The 18,263-nt window shown below is 36.3% G+C and overlaps 1 protein-coding gene across 1 annotated transcript in view; it reads left to right on the top strand.

Moving 5' to 3' along the window:
* Window positions 1-17,469, top strand: part of LOC309974539 (uncharacterized protein C1orf141 homolog) — a gene marked incomplete at both ends in the record, with an annotated part of 39,788 nt that extends 22,319 nt beyond the window's left edge. The window contains 5 exon segments of the mRNA XM_082859197.1: window positions 3,046-3,117; window positions 10,334-10,472; window positions 15,010-15,163; window positions 16,883-17,303; window positions 17,306-17,469. Of these exon segments, the coding sequence (XP_082715323.1) occupies window positions 3,046-3,117; window positions 10,334-10,472; window positions 15,010-15,163; window positions 16,883-17,303; window positions 17,306-17,469 (950 nt within the window).
* Window positions 17,470-18,263: the final 794 nt, after the last annotated feature.

Consider the following 18,263-nt stretch of genomic DNA (forward strand, 5'->3'; position numbering starts at 1 on the left):
CTTTTTAATTACAAAGTGATTGTTTTATTATCCAGTATTACTGTAGTTACCCCAGCTTTCTTTTGGCTAACATTTACATGGTATATCTTTTTCCATCATCTTGTTGCCACATTTCTGTAACATTATGATCTCTTACATAAGAGTCTTATCTCTTGTAAATATCAAATTGTTAGATTTTTAAATCTACTCTGTAATCTTTGTCTTTGAAATGGAGCATTTAGTCCATTTATACTTAATGTAACTACTTATATCTTTGGATTTAAATCTGCCATCTTATTTTGTTCTTTCTCTCCTGTTGATTCTGTGTTTCTTCTTCTGTCCTCTTATGTCTTATTTAGGATTGACTTTTTAAAATTTAAACTTTTCCCCTTTACTAATTTGGTAGTCATGCATTCTGTTTCTATTCTTTAAATGATTACCCTAGAAATTACAATATTCATCCTTTCAAAATATATTGTTACCCTCCTTCTGGACAATAAAGGAATCCTAGAACATGTTAATTATTTTCTGCCGTACTGAGTTTTATGTTATCACTAAAGTCCAAAGTCTTACCTAAATATCATCTAAATCAGCTATGGTGAGACTCAAGGTATGATTGATCCTGAGGCAAAATTCCTCTCCAGCTTGAACCTGTGGAATCAAACAAATTGTGTGCTTCCAAAATACAGTTGGGACAGGAATAAGATAGACATTCTCATTCCAAAAGGGAGAAATAGGAAAGAAGAATGGAGTAATGGGTCCCAAGGAAGTTTAAAACCTACTAAGACAAACTTCATGAGATCTTAAGGCTCAAGGATAATCCTCTTTGGCTTGATGCTCTGCCTTCCTGACCCACTGGGGCAGAGGTCCTGCTCTCACAACTCTGCTGAGTGGGGGGGTCACATCTCCCCCACTTCCCCACTGGGACTCTGCTAGGCCAGGATTTCATCCCCAGGACTATCTAGTGAGAGTGTTGGCCCAACCCCAAGGGCTCCATAGGCAGAAACTGAGGCAGTGGCCTCTGATTTTGATACTGAGGCAGGCCTGATGATCTTTGAGTCACCTTCATGGTCATTCTTCCCTTGTCTTGAGGAATAGCATGTTTGCAGTGCATAGCTCTGTGGTCCTATCCTGTAAAACCCAAGAAGTCCGACAGCCTTCCTTCATTTTATCCTGTCTCTATCCCCTTCACTTCAAACTGGCAGTGTCTCTCCTGGGATGGCTGATTAGGTCCATGTTTCACACCCATACCAATCTCCTTATCTCCTTATCAAATGGTCAGTACACCACAGCCTTAGTGTTCTCTTTTGAACGTGCTTTCTCAGTTATTGTAATATGAGAATTTTCTAAATTCTTAAGTTCTGGTTCCATTTTGCTTAACAATTTTGTCTTCAATTCATTTCTCTCGTCTTGCATTTTTACTACAAGCAGTCAGGAGAAATCAAGCCTCTTCTTTAACACTTTGCTTAGAAATCTCAGCTAACTATCCAATTTCATCACTCACAAGTTCTACCTTCTACAACAAAACCAGAACACAAACACAAGTCAGCCAAGTTCTTTGCCACTTTATAACGAGGATCACCTTTGCTCCATTGTCCAATAGCGTGTTCCCGATTTCTGTCTGAGACCTCATCAGAATGGCCTTAACATCCGTATTTCTACCAACATTTCTGCATATGGTTATTCATGTATTCTCAGTGAAAATGAAAGCTTCCTCAATGGCTCTCCTCTTTCTTTCTGAGTTCTCACCAGAATTGCCTTTAAAATCTCTTCATGGCCATATTAGCTTTTTCTAGCATGCACCTCACAACTCTTTCGGCCTCTACCCACTACCCAGTTCCAAAGGTTCTTTTATATTTTTAGGTATTTGTTACAGCAGCACCCCACCTCTCAGTCCCAATTTCTCTCTTATTCAGGCTGCTATAACAAAGTACTATAAACTGGGTGGCTTAAACAACAAATATTTATTTCTCACAGTTCTCACTGGAGGCTGGAAGCCTGACATCAGTAGGATCAGGTTCTGTTGAGAGTCTTCTTCTTCGTTTGCAGACAGCCACCTTCTTACTTTATTCTCACATGGCAGAGAGAGCATTATTCTCATCATGGACATTCTACCCTTATCACCTCATCTAAACCTAATTACCTCCCCAAAGCCCAACTCCCAAAACCACCACACTGAAAATTAGAGCTTCAACATATGAATTGTGGGAGAGACACAAACATTCAATCCCTAGCAACTACCCTATCTAAATTACACCTCCCTCTCATGCTGTCCCTCACCAAAATCTGTCTATGTCTGTCACGGCATGCATCTCAATTTATAATTGTTCACTCCTTTGTTTCTTTACTTAATTCTTTTTTGTACTATCCAATAAAATGTGTGCATCATTGGGCAGAAATCACAATTCCAGAGTCCAACACCGCACTGGCCTGGCACATTGCAGGTGATCAACAAATAACTGTTAATTGAAGGAATACCAGATGTAAGTTTGTTACATCTATTATCTCATTTAATCCTCACAGCATCCCTGTTACATAAGTACTATTATTTCCACTTAACAGATGGGGAAGCTAAAGCTCAGAGGGGTTAAACGATTTTCCTAAAGCTACATAACTCACAAACAGAAAAGTAGTTTTTGGTCCCAGGCTACCTACATCCAAAGTCTGCATGCTTGACCATACATTATACCTACTTAAAAAAAAAATCCATTAAATGATAATACAAATTAGTAAAACTCATAATTGGAGATGGGGGATTCAGGTTGAGGGGAATCTTTCTCTTTTCAAAGGAATTAATGAGAAGATTTATTTGACTATCAAGTATGATTCTGTTTTATTTAGAAATCTTTTTTTCTAAGAAAATACAGCTTTATTGTACAATAGTAATTGAATGTTATATTCTGTTAATAGAAATTCTTTTTAAAAGCAAATTATTCTAGAATATATTTAGCTCTAACAAACTACATTTCTAAAAAGTTTACAAGTAGAGAAAATGGTTTGTTGAGTTAAATTAGAAGTAGTCTAACAGTATAGAAATATCATTTATGTTTGGATTTCTTTCTTTAGAGCCAGTAGAAGAATATCTAAAATCAAGATCTATTAGATCTTTTCATTATCTTAAGGATACAACTGAGGTAGGTTTAATTTGCATGCTTACAATTATTTAATAGAAATCCAGATTATCCCTAATAGTTTTATATATTTTTCTACAAATCCCAAATTCAAATGAATTTTAGGATTCAGAAGTATAAAATTTTAAAGTGATTTCATCTCTGATATTATGCAAAACTTTATATATGGCAATAATAGAGAAAATAATATGTTATCTGTTGGACAGGCAATACAGTGGAAATTATTTATTGAATGTTATCATAAAGTTATCAAAGTTAAGACAGGGCCTCATAGAAAATTATATGTGCATAATTTAAATATTTTATTTTAATTTAGAATATAAAAATATACATCCATTTGTTAATCTTTTGATGTGTAGCCAAGACCATTTTTTTTTCTTTTTGCGGTTCACGGGCCTCTCACTGTTGTGGCCTCTCCCGTTGCGGAGCACAGGCTCCGGACGCGCAGGCTCAGCGGCCATGGCTCACGGGCCCAGCCGCTCCGCGGCACGTGGGATCTTCCCGGACCATGGCACGAACCCGTTTACCCTGCATCGGCAGGCGGACTCTCAACCACTGCGCCACCAAGGAAGCCCCAAGACCATTTTGGTTATAGTTATTTAACTCACATAATTACAATAACAATGATTATAACAGGTTTAGCACCAATACTATTGGAAACATTTTTTAAAATTTTATTTTATTGAAGTATAGTTGATTTACAATGTTGTGTTCATTTCTGCTGTATAGCAAAATGATTCAGTTATACATGTATATACATTCTTTCATATTCTTTTGCATTATGGTTTATCACAGGATATTGAATATAGTTCTCAGTACTATGCAGTAAGACCTTGTTGTTTATCCATTCTACATATAATAGTTTGCATCTGCTAATCCTAAACTCCTAATCCATCCCTCCCCCACACCTCTCCCTCTTGGCAACCCCAAGTCTGTTCTCTATGTCTGTAGCACCAGAACTATTGACTCTTGCTAACAACCTGAGCAGAGGTACATGGGCATCCTGAAAAGTGACCAACCAGCCTTGACCATTGAGCATGCCTGGATATTATTCAGGAGGTTTTATCTAGGAGACTAGAGAGAGAAATTAATACAGAGAATCAGCAAAGGGAAGTCATTTAAGAGAGTCTCTTAGGTGTTAATTTACTTCTTCTTATTATTATTATTATATTTATTTATTTATTAAACACAAAAGGCAATTTATTGGCTCATGTACATGAAATGTCCAGGGCTGTCTAGCTTCAGGCATAGCTGGATCCAGGGGCTGATATGATGCCATCATGGGTCAGTCTCCATCTCTCAACAATGGTTTCCTGCCTTGGTTTTCCACTCTGTGGCAAGATGGCAGCTGAAGTGCTGGACCTCCTTCCCCTCTTCTCAGCAGGCTCGCTCTTTCTTTCTTTCTTTCTTTTTTAACATCTTTATTGGAGTATAATTGTTTTACAGTGGTGTGTTAGTTTCTGGTTTAGAACAAAGTGAATCAGCTATACATATACATATATCCTCATACCTCCTCCCTCTTGCGGCTCCCTCCCACCCTCCCTATCCCACCCCTCTAGGTGATCACAAAGCACCAAGCTGATCTCCCTGTGCTATGTGGCCGCTTCCCACTAGCTATCTATTTTATATTTGGTAGTACTTGTAAGTCCATGACACTCTCTCACTTGATTTACTTATTATTAACCCTGTTTATTGCTAATCTGGAGAATGAAACATGAAGAAATACATACTTTGCACCATAATTAATAACATATTATCATTTTATTGCAAATTTATACCTTTTATACTTTTTAAAAATATTGACAAAATACACTGTCTGGCTTATTAGTTTTATCCTCATCTACATGTTTTATATAGGTTTGTGTTTAATAAAAATCTCCCAAGAAATATAAATATATTGTAACTTCATCATAAGATTACTCATCATAATAAATTTACTAGCATCTTATATAAAACATTTTAATTTTTAAAAAACAAATTAAAATATACATATGCCTTTTTAAATTAAATAATACAGAAAGGCTAATAAGAACACAAAGCCCTTGCACCCGTTCTTCCTGTTCTAATTTCCTCTTTTCAGAAGCAACCATGTTTAACCTTTTGGGGTTTCAATTCCTCTTATGATTAACTCTATAATTCTAAAGAATGAGCTTCTACTGCTAATTTTTTATTTATCAACTTTAAGCATTATCTACTGCATAATCAAAAACAAAGATTTGAATTAGTTTATTTACACTACATCTCACTTCTCTCCCTCTTTCCTCTTCTGTATCTTTTTTTTTTTTTGGCTGTACGCGGGCTTCTCACTGTTGTGGCCTCTCCCATTGCGGAGCACAGGCTCCAGACGCACAGGCTCAGCGGCCATGGCTCACGGGCCCAGCTGCTCCGCGGCATGTGGGATCCTCCCGGACCGGGCCACAAACCCGTGTCCCCTGCATCGGCAGGCGGACTCTCAACCACTGTGCCACCAGGGAAGCCCCCTCTTCTGTATCTTTGATAGTTACTTTTCTGCTTTTTCTGTTTTAACATTGAAATAATATATCTAAATACTTTTTTCTTTCCTATCAACTTTAATCACTAACTCCTGATTCCTCTTTACTTAAGATGAAAGATCTTAACAGTTTTAGCCTTTCCTCCACATCTTCTTCCCTAGGTCAAGTATATCTTTATTTTTACACTTTTGAGGTCAATGATTATACTCACTTTGTAACTCTGATTAAACCTTTATGTTTTGTCTGTAGATTAATTCTAAAGCTAAAAATGCTTTAAACAGCATTTATATTATTACATTTTTGTAAATAATTGTTTATTGTAGAACAAAGTAGTGTGCTAGGACTATGTTTCTTCTCAAGGGTGCAGTGTAAAAACAATAGGCTCTCTTTTCTTATTCTCCATCAGTTACTAAAAAATAATGCCATATATTAATTTCCCTTATATTTAGATCTTGACTGTCTTGTGTACTTTTTCTGGAGTTCCTAGTTGCCTTTCTTTTTTCTTGTGGTGAATGATAATAATAACAAACATCTATGTAGTACGTGAGTGTGCCAAGCACTGTTCAAATGCACATATATGCATATATATGCATTCTTCTTTTCCTGCCTTCTTTTGGATAATTTGAATATTTTTTAACATTTTAATTTATTGACTTTTAGCTGTACCTCTTTGTGTTTGGATTTTTTAGTGGTATCTTTAGGGATTAAAATATACATCATCAACTCTTCAAAGCCTACTTAGAGTAAAATTGTACTATTTCACATAAAGATTTAGAAGCCTTTAAATTGTATAAAACCATTTACTAACCCTGTCTTTCATAATATAGTTTTCATGTGTTACTATAAACCCCATAAGACAATATTATAATTTTTGCTTTCAACACTCCTATATGTTTTAAAGAAAGTAACAGAGTAAAAAAACAACCAAATACAACCAGATCTGATGCTCTTCAGTACTTCCTGAAGATATATTTCCATCTGGTATCATTTCCCTTTATCCTGAAGAACTCCCTCAAGTATATTTTGTAGTGAAGGTCTGCTGGCAACAAATTCTCTGTTTTCTTTTACCTGAAAGTGTCTTAAGGATATTCTGAAGGAAATTTTTGCTTGACACAAAACTTTGGCTGATAATTGTTTTTTCTTTCAGCATATTGATGATGTTCCAATATCTACTGGCCTTCACAGTTCTGACCGCCATAGTTTCTGATGAGAAATCAGGGGTATTTTGAATTGTTCCCCTGTGTGTATAACTTGTTTTTCTCTGGCTGCTTAAAGATGTTTTCCTCATACTTGGTCTTCAGCAGTTTGATTATGTGCTTAAGCATGGTGTTCTTCTTAATTATCCTGCTTAGGGTTCATTAAGCTTCTGGAATTTATAAATTTATGTCTTTTATCAAATTAAGATCATATTTCATCTCACCACTATTTATTTAAATATTTTTCTACCCCATTCTACCTTTCCTGTCCTTCTGGGATTCTTGTTACACATATATCAGACTTTTCTTTTTTGAGTTCAGCAAGTATTTATTGAGTTCCTACAGCAGCCAGCCTCCTGTCCAGAGACTTGTGGCCTGAGATCACAGGGTAGGTGAGCAGGCTCAGACTTTTCATTATTGTTTTCTCACAGGGACACATATGTCTCTGAATCCCTCTAAAAAACAAAAATTCTCCTCTCTTTTTTCATATTGGGTAACTTCTATTGGTCTGTATTAAAGTTCCCTGACTCTTTACTCTGATGTCTCCATTCTGTTTTAAAGTCAACCAGTGGGTTTTTTTACTTCAGGTATTATATATTTTCGGTTCTAGAATTTCCATTTTTTAAAATAGTTTCTATTTCTCTAAGATTTCCTTTTTTCTCATTCACTGTGAACATATTTTACTTTTTTCATTGAGCATAATTACAATAGCTGCCATAAAATCTGATAATTCCAACATCTGGGTCATTTCAAGGTTGGTTTTGATTGATAGCCTTCTCTGTTGAGACTAGGTTTCATTTTCCTGGTCTTTGTATGTTAAGTTGGATTTACCCTGGACACCACAACTGTTATAATGTGGAGACTCCAGAGTCTGTTATATTCCTACAAAGAGTAATGATGTTACTGTTTAGCAGTCAGCTAGCTTGGTTGGGCTCAAAATATACTCTGTCTCTATAGAAGCAGCTCAAATTTCAGTTCAGTTGTTATATCCTTAGCTGCACTGCTTGCAGTTTTCCCTAAACATGCATCGTTCATGGGTCAGCAAGAGACTTGGACAGGGTTTATACATAAAAGATGGGGCTATCATCTTTGGCACTCTTCTTTCTATCATTCCTTTCTCATTTCCCAGAAGTTTTGGTCAGCCTGAACTTTTTCCTCTGGTTCTTCTGGCCAGAAAGAACCTAAGTTTTCTATCAGAGTTTTAGATGTCCTATACTTTGGCCTGCCTTCAAACTAAAAGCCATAAAAATAGAAACTTCACTCTACGCAAGTCAGTAATTCCAAGTTTCAATGCTTTTTCTTTGTCACCTGCTTTTGTTCATTCTCCAGGACCTTCAGGCAACTTGTGTGTGTGTGTATGTGTTTGTGTTTTCTAGAGTATTTTGTCTAGAGTTTATAGTTTTTATCTGAGAGAGAGTGGCTCTGATAGAGGCTTACTCAGCCATATTGAAAAAGAATTTTCCAGAGTTTTTACTACTTCCTTTATTTTTTCCTACTGCATTGCTCAATATTTCCTAAACATCTATAAATAATAGTGATGATAGGTGTCACTATTGTCATGCCACACACTCGCGTATTGTCATTAACCATAATATTAGTTATTGGTTTTATACGGGTATAATTTTTAAAATTTTGCTAAGATATTCTTTATCATATTAAGAAAGTATTCTCTTTAGTTTTATTACAGTTCTTATCAATGATGGTTACTGAATTTATCAAATGTATTTTAAATATTACAGCTATTAAAATAATTACATTATTTTTCTCCTTTGATCTATTGGGACATAAATTATAATAACTTAGAACTATTAGGAGCTTTTAATTTCTTTTATTTTTTTTTGCGGTATGCGGGCCTCTCACTGTTGTGGCCTCTCCCGTTGTGGAGCACAGGCTCCGGACGCGCAGGCTCAGTGGCCGTGGCTCACGGGCCCAGCCACTCTGAGGCATGTGGGATCTTCCCGGACCGGGACACGAACCCGTGTCCCCTGCATCAGCAGGCAGACTCTCAACCACTGCTCCACCAGGGAAGCCCAGGAGCTTTTAATTTCTTGATAATTTTGTTTGGCCATTACAAATTGTTCCATTAGTACAGTGTTGAGTAGTATTTTATTTTGAATTTGTGAAATCACCTGAAGTCATATGTGAAATTAGCTTGTAGGCTTCTTCTGGTGCATTATCTTTCCAGACTTTGGTGTCAAGAATATGTCAGCTATGAAAAGAACTGAAAAGTCTTTGTTGTTATTTATTTTTTAATTTAACTGATATTATATTGCCTAAGAATTGTTTGTTGCATAAAAATTTGAAAGAACCTATGTATAAATCTATTTGGGCTGGGTTACTTTTTTAAAGGTAGTTATTTGAAACTTCTTTACATTTCTTTTAAGAATTATTGGTATGCTCAAATTTTCTACTTCTTCTCAAGTCAATTTTGGCCATTTTTCTTTACATTAAAGTTTATCTGTTTGACTCTGAAGACACCGATAGTCTATCCCTCTCACAACCACCCTTCTTGACTATTGAAACTTACCCTTTATACACTACAAATGATAAATGCTCCCCTGCCCCACCTGGCTTTGAATATGCTGTTGATTGTCTTATGAATACCCTGGACGTATGTTGTTGGCCTCTCCTGATATGTTCTTATCTCCAAATCCCAGCATTAAGTTCTTCCTCACTGATGAAATGTTTCCTGTCTATTCCAGCCCTCTCTTCTAAACTCCTCCCCGTTTAAAGATTGTATTGATTGGTTTGGTTCTTAGTGATATTATCTTATTACATTATTTGCCAATGACTCATGTATGCTAATCATATATATTTAGAATGTGAATTCTTTATGGCCTGGATTTTTGTCATATTTAAAATTTTTATCTCATATTATCCAGAATGAAATATATTCTGTGCCTAGTGTGAAAAAAAATTGTAGGTACTAAACAAATATTTGTTTGGTTGGTTGAGGGACAGTCACAAGTTACGCAGTTTATACTTACATATGCTTGTTTATTTGGGGTATCTAAATAATTATATTTAAATAGAAATATACAGGGACAATCTGAGACACTAGGTAAAGCTGGATCACTTTTTTCCAGTTTCTCCCCCTTTACTCAGAACTATTCTGCTGTACCTGCTCTGTGTATGAGACAGTAAAGTTTCTGTTTAAACCAAGAGGGCTTTTTATTCTCAGTACTTAAACTTTAGACTCTCTACATTTGGAGAAATACATTTTATATGAAAATAATGGCTAAGTTTTAGAGACAAAGAAAATAAAATTTAGTAAAAAGTGCGAGCATAGGCAAATTTTTAAATTTCTGTAGACATGTTCCCTCATCTAAGAAGTGGTAATAACATCTATTTCATAGGGATTTTTTTTTGAGGATTAAATAATCATTATATTTGAAATTATTTAAAGATCTAGTCAGCTGTTAGTTATCATAATTAGCTATTCCAAATATGAATAATCAAGTATAAATTATTTACAATATAGACATGGAAAAAATAATTTCTAAGATAGTTTCCCCTTTTCTTTATGTTTAAGAAGAACATGCTAAACCCTTCCATGAACTGTATTCACAGCATAGACAACAACAACGTAGAAGAACATTGGGATCTACAATCTTTTCTCCTGTACCCAGCATTCAGTCTAATGCTTATAAGAATGAAAAAGACTCTATTTACAGGTATACACATTGTGTGTTTATATTGAAGTAACTGAAAATTAACTGCATCTTACTTCAAGATATAGGCATTAAGAAAATCTTTAGCCAAGGAATATCAGTATCTAATCCTATTACCACATTATTTCACTACTTAATAACATCTGAAGACTCTATAACAAAAATGGTAAAGCTTAGGTTCCTTAGTATGGCATATAATATCTTTCCAGTCGTCTATTCTGTCCTTTGCTTATACTGAGTCTAATCACAGCAAACAGTCTATTCCAACTACTGTGTGATTGACCCACTCTGTTCTTTATGCTCAGAACATACTTCTCCTGATAGATTCCTATTCATCTTGAATAGTTGGGACACTTTTACCTGCAATTAAAAGAAAACTAACTACATATGATTTAGACAAAAAAGATATTTATAATCTCAAATAACAAGAAGTCCATCAGTAAGGCAGCTCCAGGTTAATTCAGGGGTTTAATGATGCCATCAAATATCCAGCTTCTCCATCTTTCCTCAACTTGCCTCTACTGTCTCAGCAACTAGCTTGTCCTCCTAGCCTTGCTGTACAAGATGGTGACCACTATTGAAGATAACTGGTAACAGCACCCACTGAAAAGGAGAAAAGCTCTTTGACCCTTTTTTTCTTTTAAAGATTTATTTTATTATTTTTGGCTGTGTGGGGTCTTAGTTGGAACGCAGGATCTTCATTGAGGCATGTGGGATCTTTCATTGCGGCATGCAGGCTCTTCCTTGTGGTGCGTGGACTTCTCTCTAGTTGTGGTGTGCGGGTTTTCTCTCTCTAGTTGTGGTGCACAGGCTCCAGGGCTCAAGGGCTCTGTAGTTTGCAGCACACGGGCTCTAGTCGAGGTGTGCAAGCTCAGTAGCTGTGGCACACGGGCTTAGTTGCACTGTGGCATGTGGGATCTTAGTTCCCTGACGAGGGATGGAACCTGCATCCCCTACATTGTGAGGCAGATTCTTTATCACTGGACCACCAGGGAAGTCCCTCTTTGACCCTTTTGTAAGAATGAGGAAAATGCTCCCCAAAGCCCTCCAGCAGACCTCCCCTGGTGTCTCTTTGGCTAGAATAGCTTCATACACTCATATCTAAAAACCAGTAAATCATTATCAGCTTTTAACACAACCCACAGTATGAAATACTTTTTATATCACAATGATTGATATCTATATCAATATCTATATGTATCTATCAATCTATCTATCTGTGGAGCAGAAGATTCAGATTCATAGACCCCTAATTATTTGTCTTTCTGTTAGTTGAAATTGATTGCAGTATTTTAGTGTTTTAAACAATTGTTACTAAGGATCTATGTGATACACTCTATTCTATTCTACTTTTTAAAATGTTGGTCAGGAGATGCTAAATTGATTTATTGTCTAAATTGATGGGTTGTAGCTCACATTTTGAAAAGCACAGGCTTAGATTATTCCAGGTTCATTCCCTTGATTTAGGAAGGCGCTCAGCCTCCCTTGGAGGACAGGGTTGCTTGGAGAAAAATGAATAGGATCGGAGTTCTGTTAGCAAAAAAGGGGGAAAAAAGACTCTTAAGTAGGCAACCCTCTTTTTAACGCATTATCCTTTAAGTTCTACTCAGATGTCACATCTTCTCTGAAATGTTCCTTGATAGCAGTGGCGGGCTGTTCTACGTGTGCCCTTATATGTTTTGGCCCCTGACACCTGTCTCATCTCATCTTACTCCACTCTCCTCATCACTGCACTCCAGCAACACTGGCCTTCCAGTGAGCATTCCAAGCTGGTTTCATACTCAGACCTTTACACTTGCTATTCCCCCAGCTCTTCACCTGGCTGTCTCCTTCCCTTTCTCAGATTTCAACTCAAATATCCCCTTCTGAGAGAGGTCTCCCATAGCCACCTTAGATGAAGTATTATGTTTATATTTTTCTGTAATACTTACAAGTAGTTGAAATTATTTTATACATATGTTTTGTTGGTTGGTTTGTTTGTCTTTTGACTATTTCCTCTCTCTAGAGCAGAGCTTCCTAACCAATAAACTGTGGTAATTTTGTGCTCAGAGAGGGTTATAGGTGTGCTGAAATGCTGATCCTTCAACCTTCAAAAATGTGGAGTTGGCCCCATGGTAGCCAGGCTACAAGTGTTCTCAAGTGTTTATCTCAGTGTACTGAACAAAGACTATTAACTAATATGTCTGTCATTATGTGGAAAAGGTTGGGAAACATTGCACTAGGATACAAACTACTTGAGGATAAGAAAAAAACTGAATTTATTGCCAACAGCATGTGTGTCTGGGAACATGTTTAAGAAAGTAGAGAAATGCTGGAGTGGCCAGCAGGCATATTTGGAAGAGTTCTGCCCTGGACACTTTATTCATGCCAGGTGGCAAAGTCTGTGGCATGTGCTAACTGACCTCTCTCCATACCAAGTGTTTAACCATTTGAGGCTTCCTACTGGCTAATGATGACTTTACATTTTAGAGAGATTTGGGAATGCCTTTCTTCAACAAAAATCCCCCAAGACCAGTTTTATGTTAGCCAAACATTAGATCCTTGATCTCAGTCTTTTCCAGTTCTATCTTGTTCACTTAAGAAGTTTTTACTGGGCTTCCCTGGTGATGCAGTGGTTGAGAGTCCGCCTGCCAATGCAGGGGACATGGGTTCGTGTCCCGGTCTGGGAGGATCCCACATGCCGCGGAGCAACTAGGCCTGTGAGCCATGGCTGCTGAGCCTGTGCTCCACAACGGGAGAGGCCACAACAGTGAGAGGCCCGCGTACTGCAAAAAAAAAAGAGAAGTTTTTACTGAATAGCTACTACAGATCAAGCACAATACCAAGTACTTTCCATGTTATTTTACATTGAAAAATATTTTATACAAAGTATTTTCTAAATGCCATAATATATGTGTCTTTTGTGAAAATCTTTTATAATTTCAGCTCAAACTGAAAAAAAAAACCTAGGGGATCATTTGATTTGGTTGGTCAGTTAGAAGATTAAGTTAATAAAAGGTTAATTTTTTTAATTTTATTTTGTTCAAAGATGTTTCTAAGAAGAAGAGTTCTGCCTTTTATTTTCTTGTAGACCAGAATGAATTTATTCTGTCTTATTATGGACATCTAGGCCCATACTACAATCCAATGACCGTTCTAAGACTGCTCAGCTAGTCACATTCACATTCAGACAAGGTCATACACATGTGACACAAGGTCACATTCAGACCTTGAGCACATGCTCTATCTGCTGCAAGTTCACAGTCAAATGGAGAGGAAGACAATGAAAAATGAATGGAGAGAATACAATTGCATTTTTATAGTAGATACAAATTTAATTACACTACAACATGGATGTGAAAAAAAGTAGCTTTTTATTTTTATATAGTTCTGATACTTCTCATGAGATCCTCAAACCCTGTGTAATGAAAAAAATTCATATTAATCCATTGTGTTTTAAACTTTGTTTGGAGTAAAAATTCACAGCCTCTTTAGGCTTAACACAGTCTTTCTGTTTCTTTCTACCATGGTGTCTTAGTATATGAGTGAGGGGCTCACTGGACTTTGTGACATTGAGGAAAAGGTACTTGGCCAGGGATCTTGGTCAGTGCCTTTGTACTGCTGACCTCATTCCTAGATGTTCTGTGGCGACTGACATTTGTGCTTCATGAACACATAGTCTATTCTCTCTGAACCTGGATAGGGTCCACTCTCAACTATCACTAATATGGTAGAACTCATTTAGTTCTTGTCATGTCTTCATCTCTTCTTAGACTGTCTATTTATACCTCACCCAAGTCAAGCCTTTGCTATGGGTCACTGCACCCCTGCAATGACAAGCTTGTTGCAAGCCTAATCTCAGTGTCCATGTCACATGTGGACCAAGGGAGATCTGGAATGAAAACTATATCCTCTCTCTGCCTAACCACACCATTTCATCCTGATAACAAAGCTAGGGTCACCCTGTGTTGGCAGGAAGCTGCCCTGCAAAGCACTTTCATCCCAGAATCTCAACAAAGGATGTGGCAAATATATCTCTCTTCCTTTGTTGTTCTCCTCAACCTACATAATATACTTCCTCTCCACTCAAAAACCAAAGAGGCACACATACTACGGTCTTGCTTCCACCCCTGCTTTTGCTATTTTCCCCCACAAACCAAGCAGGAAAGGATGGTCTTGTCAGGTTGAAAGTATGGCAGAGGGTTTGAGGGAGATGTTAGCAGTAGTGATTTTTTTTTTAATTGGGGTATAGCTGTTTTACAATGTTGTGTTAGTTTCTACTGTACAGTGAAGTGGAGTTCCCTGTGCTATACAGCAGGTTCTAATTAGTTATCTATTTTATACATATTAGTGTATATATGTCAATCCCAATTCATCCCACCCACCCCATGCCCCCGCTTTCCCCCCTTGGTGTCCATACGTTTGTTCTATAGCAGTAATGACATTGAGGAATGGGAAAGGCAGACAAGAACAGACAAGCTGAAATCAGCCCTATAAACATTTATGCTGAACTTGTGTTCATTTTCAGAATAGAATCTCCTCCAGAGATGAATGATTTTAGTACAAAAGACAATAAATCCATCAGAAATGATCAATTAAATGAGTATTCAGTAAGAAAGAAAAGCTTGCCCCCCTTGTGCTTTGAGGATGAACTGAAAAAGTCAAATGCCAAGATAATCGACGTTAGTCCAGCAAAGACAGCAACTTCTTACACGGTAATAAAAACATCTACTACTGTTCAGTAAAAATGTGTATTATTACTCCTTGTGGGAATGTCATACTCCAGTGCCCAGAATCTTTGATAAATTCTCCTTCCCTCTTGGCTTCATATTCTGAAGTGACAACAACACAAGTTCTTAGTGTTCTTTTTAGAACCTCCACCCCAAATCTGGGGATTCCTCTGCACCAGCTGAAAATTTTGTGTTTTTCTTTATAAAGAACGATTTATCAAATTTTCTTGATTATAAAAGAAATATAAAGGTGGTATTTTTTTAATGACTGGATTATGTTTCACTTTTCTATCAATCTATTTTAACTATTTCAACCAGAAAATACATTTATCAAAGGCCATCTGGTAGCTCAGAGTCTCTGGGATGCTGGAGAGACAATCTGGCTTGAAAGCTCTCCAATCAGGACTAACCCTGTTACAGCCCCACGTTGCTCCACTGGGGCCCATGCTGTTGTCACAGATAAAAGTTTACAACTCTGACTCTGGGCAGGGGACACTGTTTCTAAGATCTTTGCCAGTGCTGCCCTTCCGCTAGATATATCTACCACCATCCTCACTAGAATAGTTTTCACAATGCCTACTTTTCAAAATGCTTGCTTTTTCTGAACTGAAGACTGTCTTAGGTGTGTCTGAGTGGCAGAGCCTAGGTCACACACCTACGCCCTAACCTCAAGCGAGGCTGATAAAGTGAGTTTTTGCCTCTACCTAAGTGTACTTTGACTCGGAAGGTGGAAAATTCCCTAAGGTATTGATTAGACAGACCAAAAATTTGACAGACCTCTACTGCTATCACTAAATAGGTAACATGGGCATCACCAGTGGATTGCAAAACTAGATCTTTTGTCATTTTTTCAGTGATCGTATGCATTAATATGCCTTTCACACTAAGGACACTAATATACAATGAGATGATCCTAATTTCTTACTTCATTAATTATATTTCTAAAAGAAAAGTAGCAATCATTGACTTAAAGTTTACAGACTAAATACTAGTTCTACTCATATTTGATGAGTTTCTGTGGAGTTAATCTTTTTTCCTTACAATGGAAATGTGGAAAAGAGTTCAGTGAGTAGCTCATACATACAGATTTTGCTACTACTGTGATAAAAGTAATCTATTTTTAAGTCAATCTATTACTTCGGCTATTTTATTCCACAGATATATATTGAGCACTTTTTATTGGACTAAGTATTGTGCTAAATGTTGGGGTATAGTAATGAATATAATTATTTTAAAGAAAATTTTCCACTGTCTGAACTTACTAGGATACTCAGACTGTAATTTTGGCTTATAATCAGTTATATTTCTTTTGATTTTTGACTCAATCCATTTTTTGGTATGCTGCTTATTTCTGGACATGGAAACCTAAGAAATGACAGAACAATGTTCCATCCCACCAACTATCATATTTCCCAGTGACAACACCAAACATAAAGACTTTATATCTCACTCTATTTCAAAAAGGGTTTTAGGAGGCCAAAAGTTCAGATTTTACTCCTAACATCTGAACAGAGTGTCAAGAGAAAGAAGTGTGTCACATACAAGGACATCTTTTTTGTATGTTTAAATACCATTATTGTTTATATTAAAAACTTCTATGTAGTCATTTCTAGAATACTTTACGATTTTATTTTCATGTTTTAAAAATTATAGCCTTCTTGCCTCAATAGACTGATGACGAATACTCTCTTCTTTAATCCACAGGAAGAAAATGATACAAATCCCATAATTTTCCATGAGACTGGATATGTACAAATGTTACTTTTGACAAAAAACAGGCTTCCTCCCCATTCTATGGAAAATGGGAATGGTTACCCATATAAAAGATCAAATATTGTTTTAGAAAGAAATTGTGGAATGCTCAAATCTGTAGCTAGAGGTCAATTTACTACTCCTTCCAAACCCAAAAGAACTCTGCCTACAACACAGAAGAAAGCTATACAAGCAGTATCTTTTGAAGTAAGCCGTAGAGTTGTAGATGATAAACTAAGGAAGAAAACTAGCAAGCAGATATTGGAAAACGTATCTTGGAATAAACTTTATAACTTTTCACAGACTTTTTCCAGCCTAACAAAAAAATCTGTGGGTTTCCTTGATAAAACTGTTATTCAAGAAATGAGTGCTAAAACGGCAAATTTGAAAAAACGTTTTCTACAGTAAAAACAATGAGCAAATTGAGTGCCTCGCCTGTCAAATATTGCTCAAAGCCTTCAAAAAATATACTCAAAGTCCATAAAATAAATAATGTAACACCATTGGATGATTTGTTAAACTTTTCAAGTAAAAATTAAGCACCTCATAAAATATTGTTTATACAGCAAAATTTGGGTAACAGGAAGCAAATAAAGTTCCAAGATCACAGAAGAAATCCTTGTCTAAATGGTAATGTTCTAGTGGATGGTAATGTTCTAGTGGATGGTAGAAGAAAACAAAGTATAGAAATTGGAATTACAAACCAACAGTGGTATACTATTTTTAGTAAATAAGAGGACAAAATTAGGAAATAATGATCAACAAGAGGAACTAGTTCAGGAATTTCTCTTATCTCAATTAGATCCCTCAATCATCAGCATTCCTACAGTAAAGTAGATTCAGGACCAAGAATGGCACAGACTGACTCTGGAAATTTGCTGTCGGAAGCCAAATAACATCAATAACCTTGCTCCATAATTGGATATCAAAGAAGACAAATATACCATTAACTTGATGCATGTGGAATTAATCATTGTAGCAGCATTTTGGATAATCATTAGAAACCAGTATTACATTAGCAATTCATGCAATTAAAAGACTTTGTAAAATTTCAAATACCTTTTTGTTAGTAAACATTGGAACTTCTTTACTATATAATGCCTTTACCAAGTATAACTTTGACTTTTTTCTGAATTGCTAAATAATTTAAAAGAATAATTTATCTTTAATAAGATAAATAATTTTGGCAGCAAATCCTTAAAGGATTAAAAGTTCTAAATATATTATTATATTGCTATTTTATCTACTCATTAACTTCTCATGAACCCAAACACTATAAAGATGGAATTCACCTTAGAAACAAGTTGCATTTGAAGAGTTCATTGGCAATCCG

The sequence above is a fragment of the Leucopleurus acutus genome, assembly GCF_964270905.1.
Source record: "Leucopleurus acutus genome assembly, chromosome: 2".
NCBI classification, from domain to species: domain Eukaryota; kingdom Metazoa; phylum Chordata; class Mammalia; order Artiodactyla; family Delphinidae; genus Leucopleurus; species Leucopleurus acutus.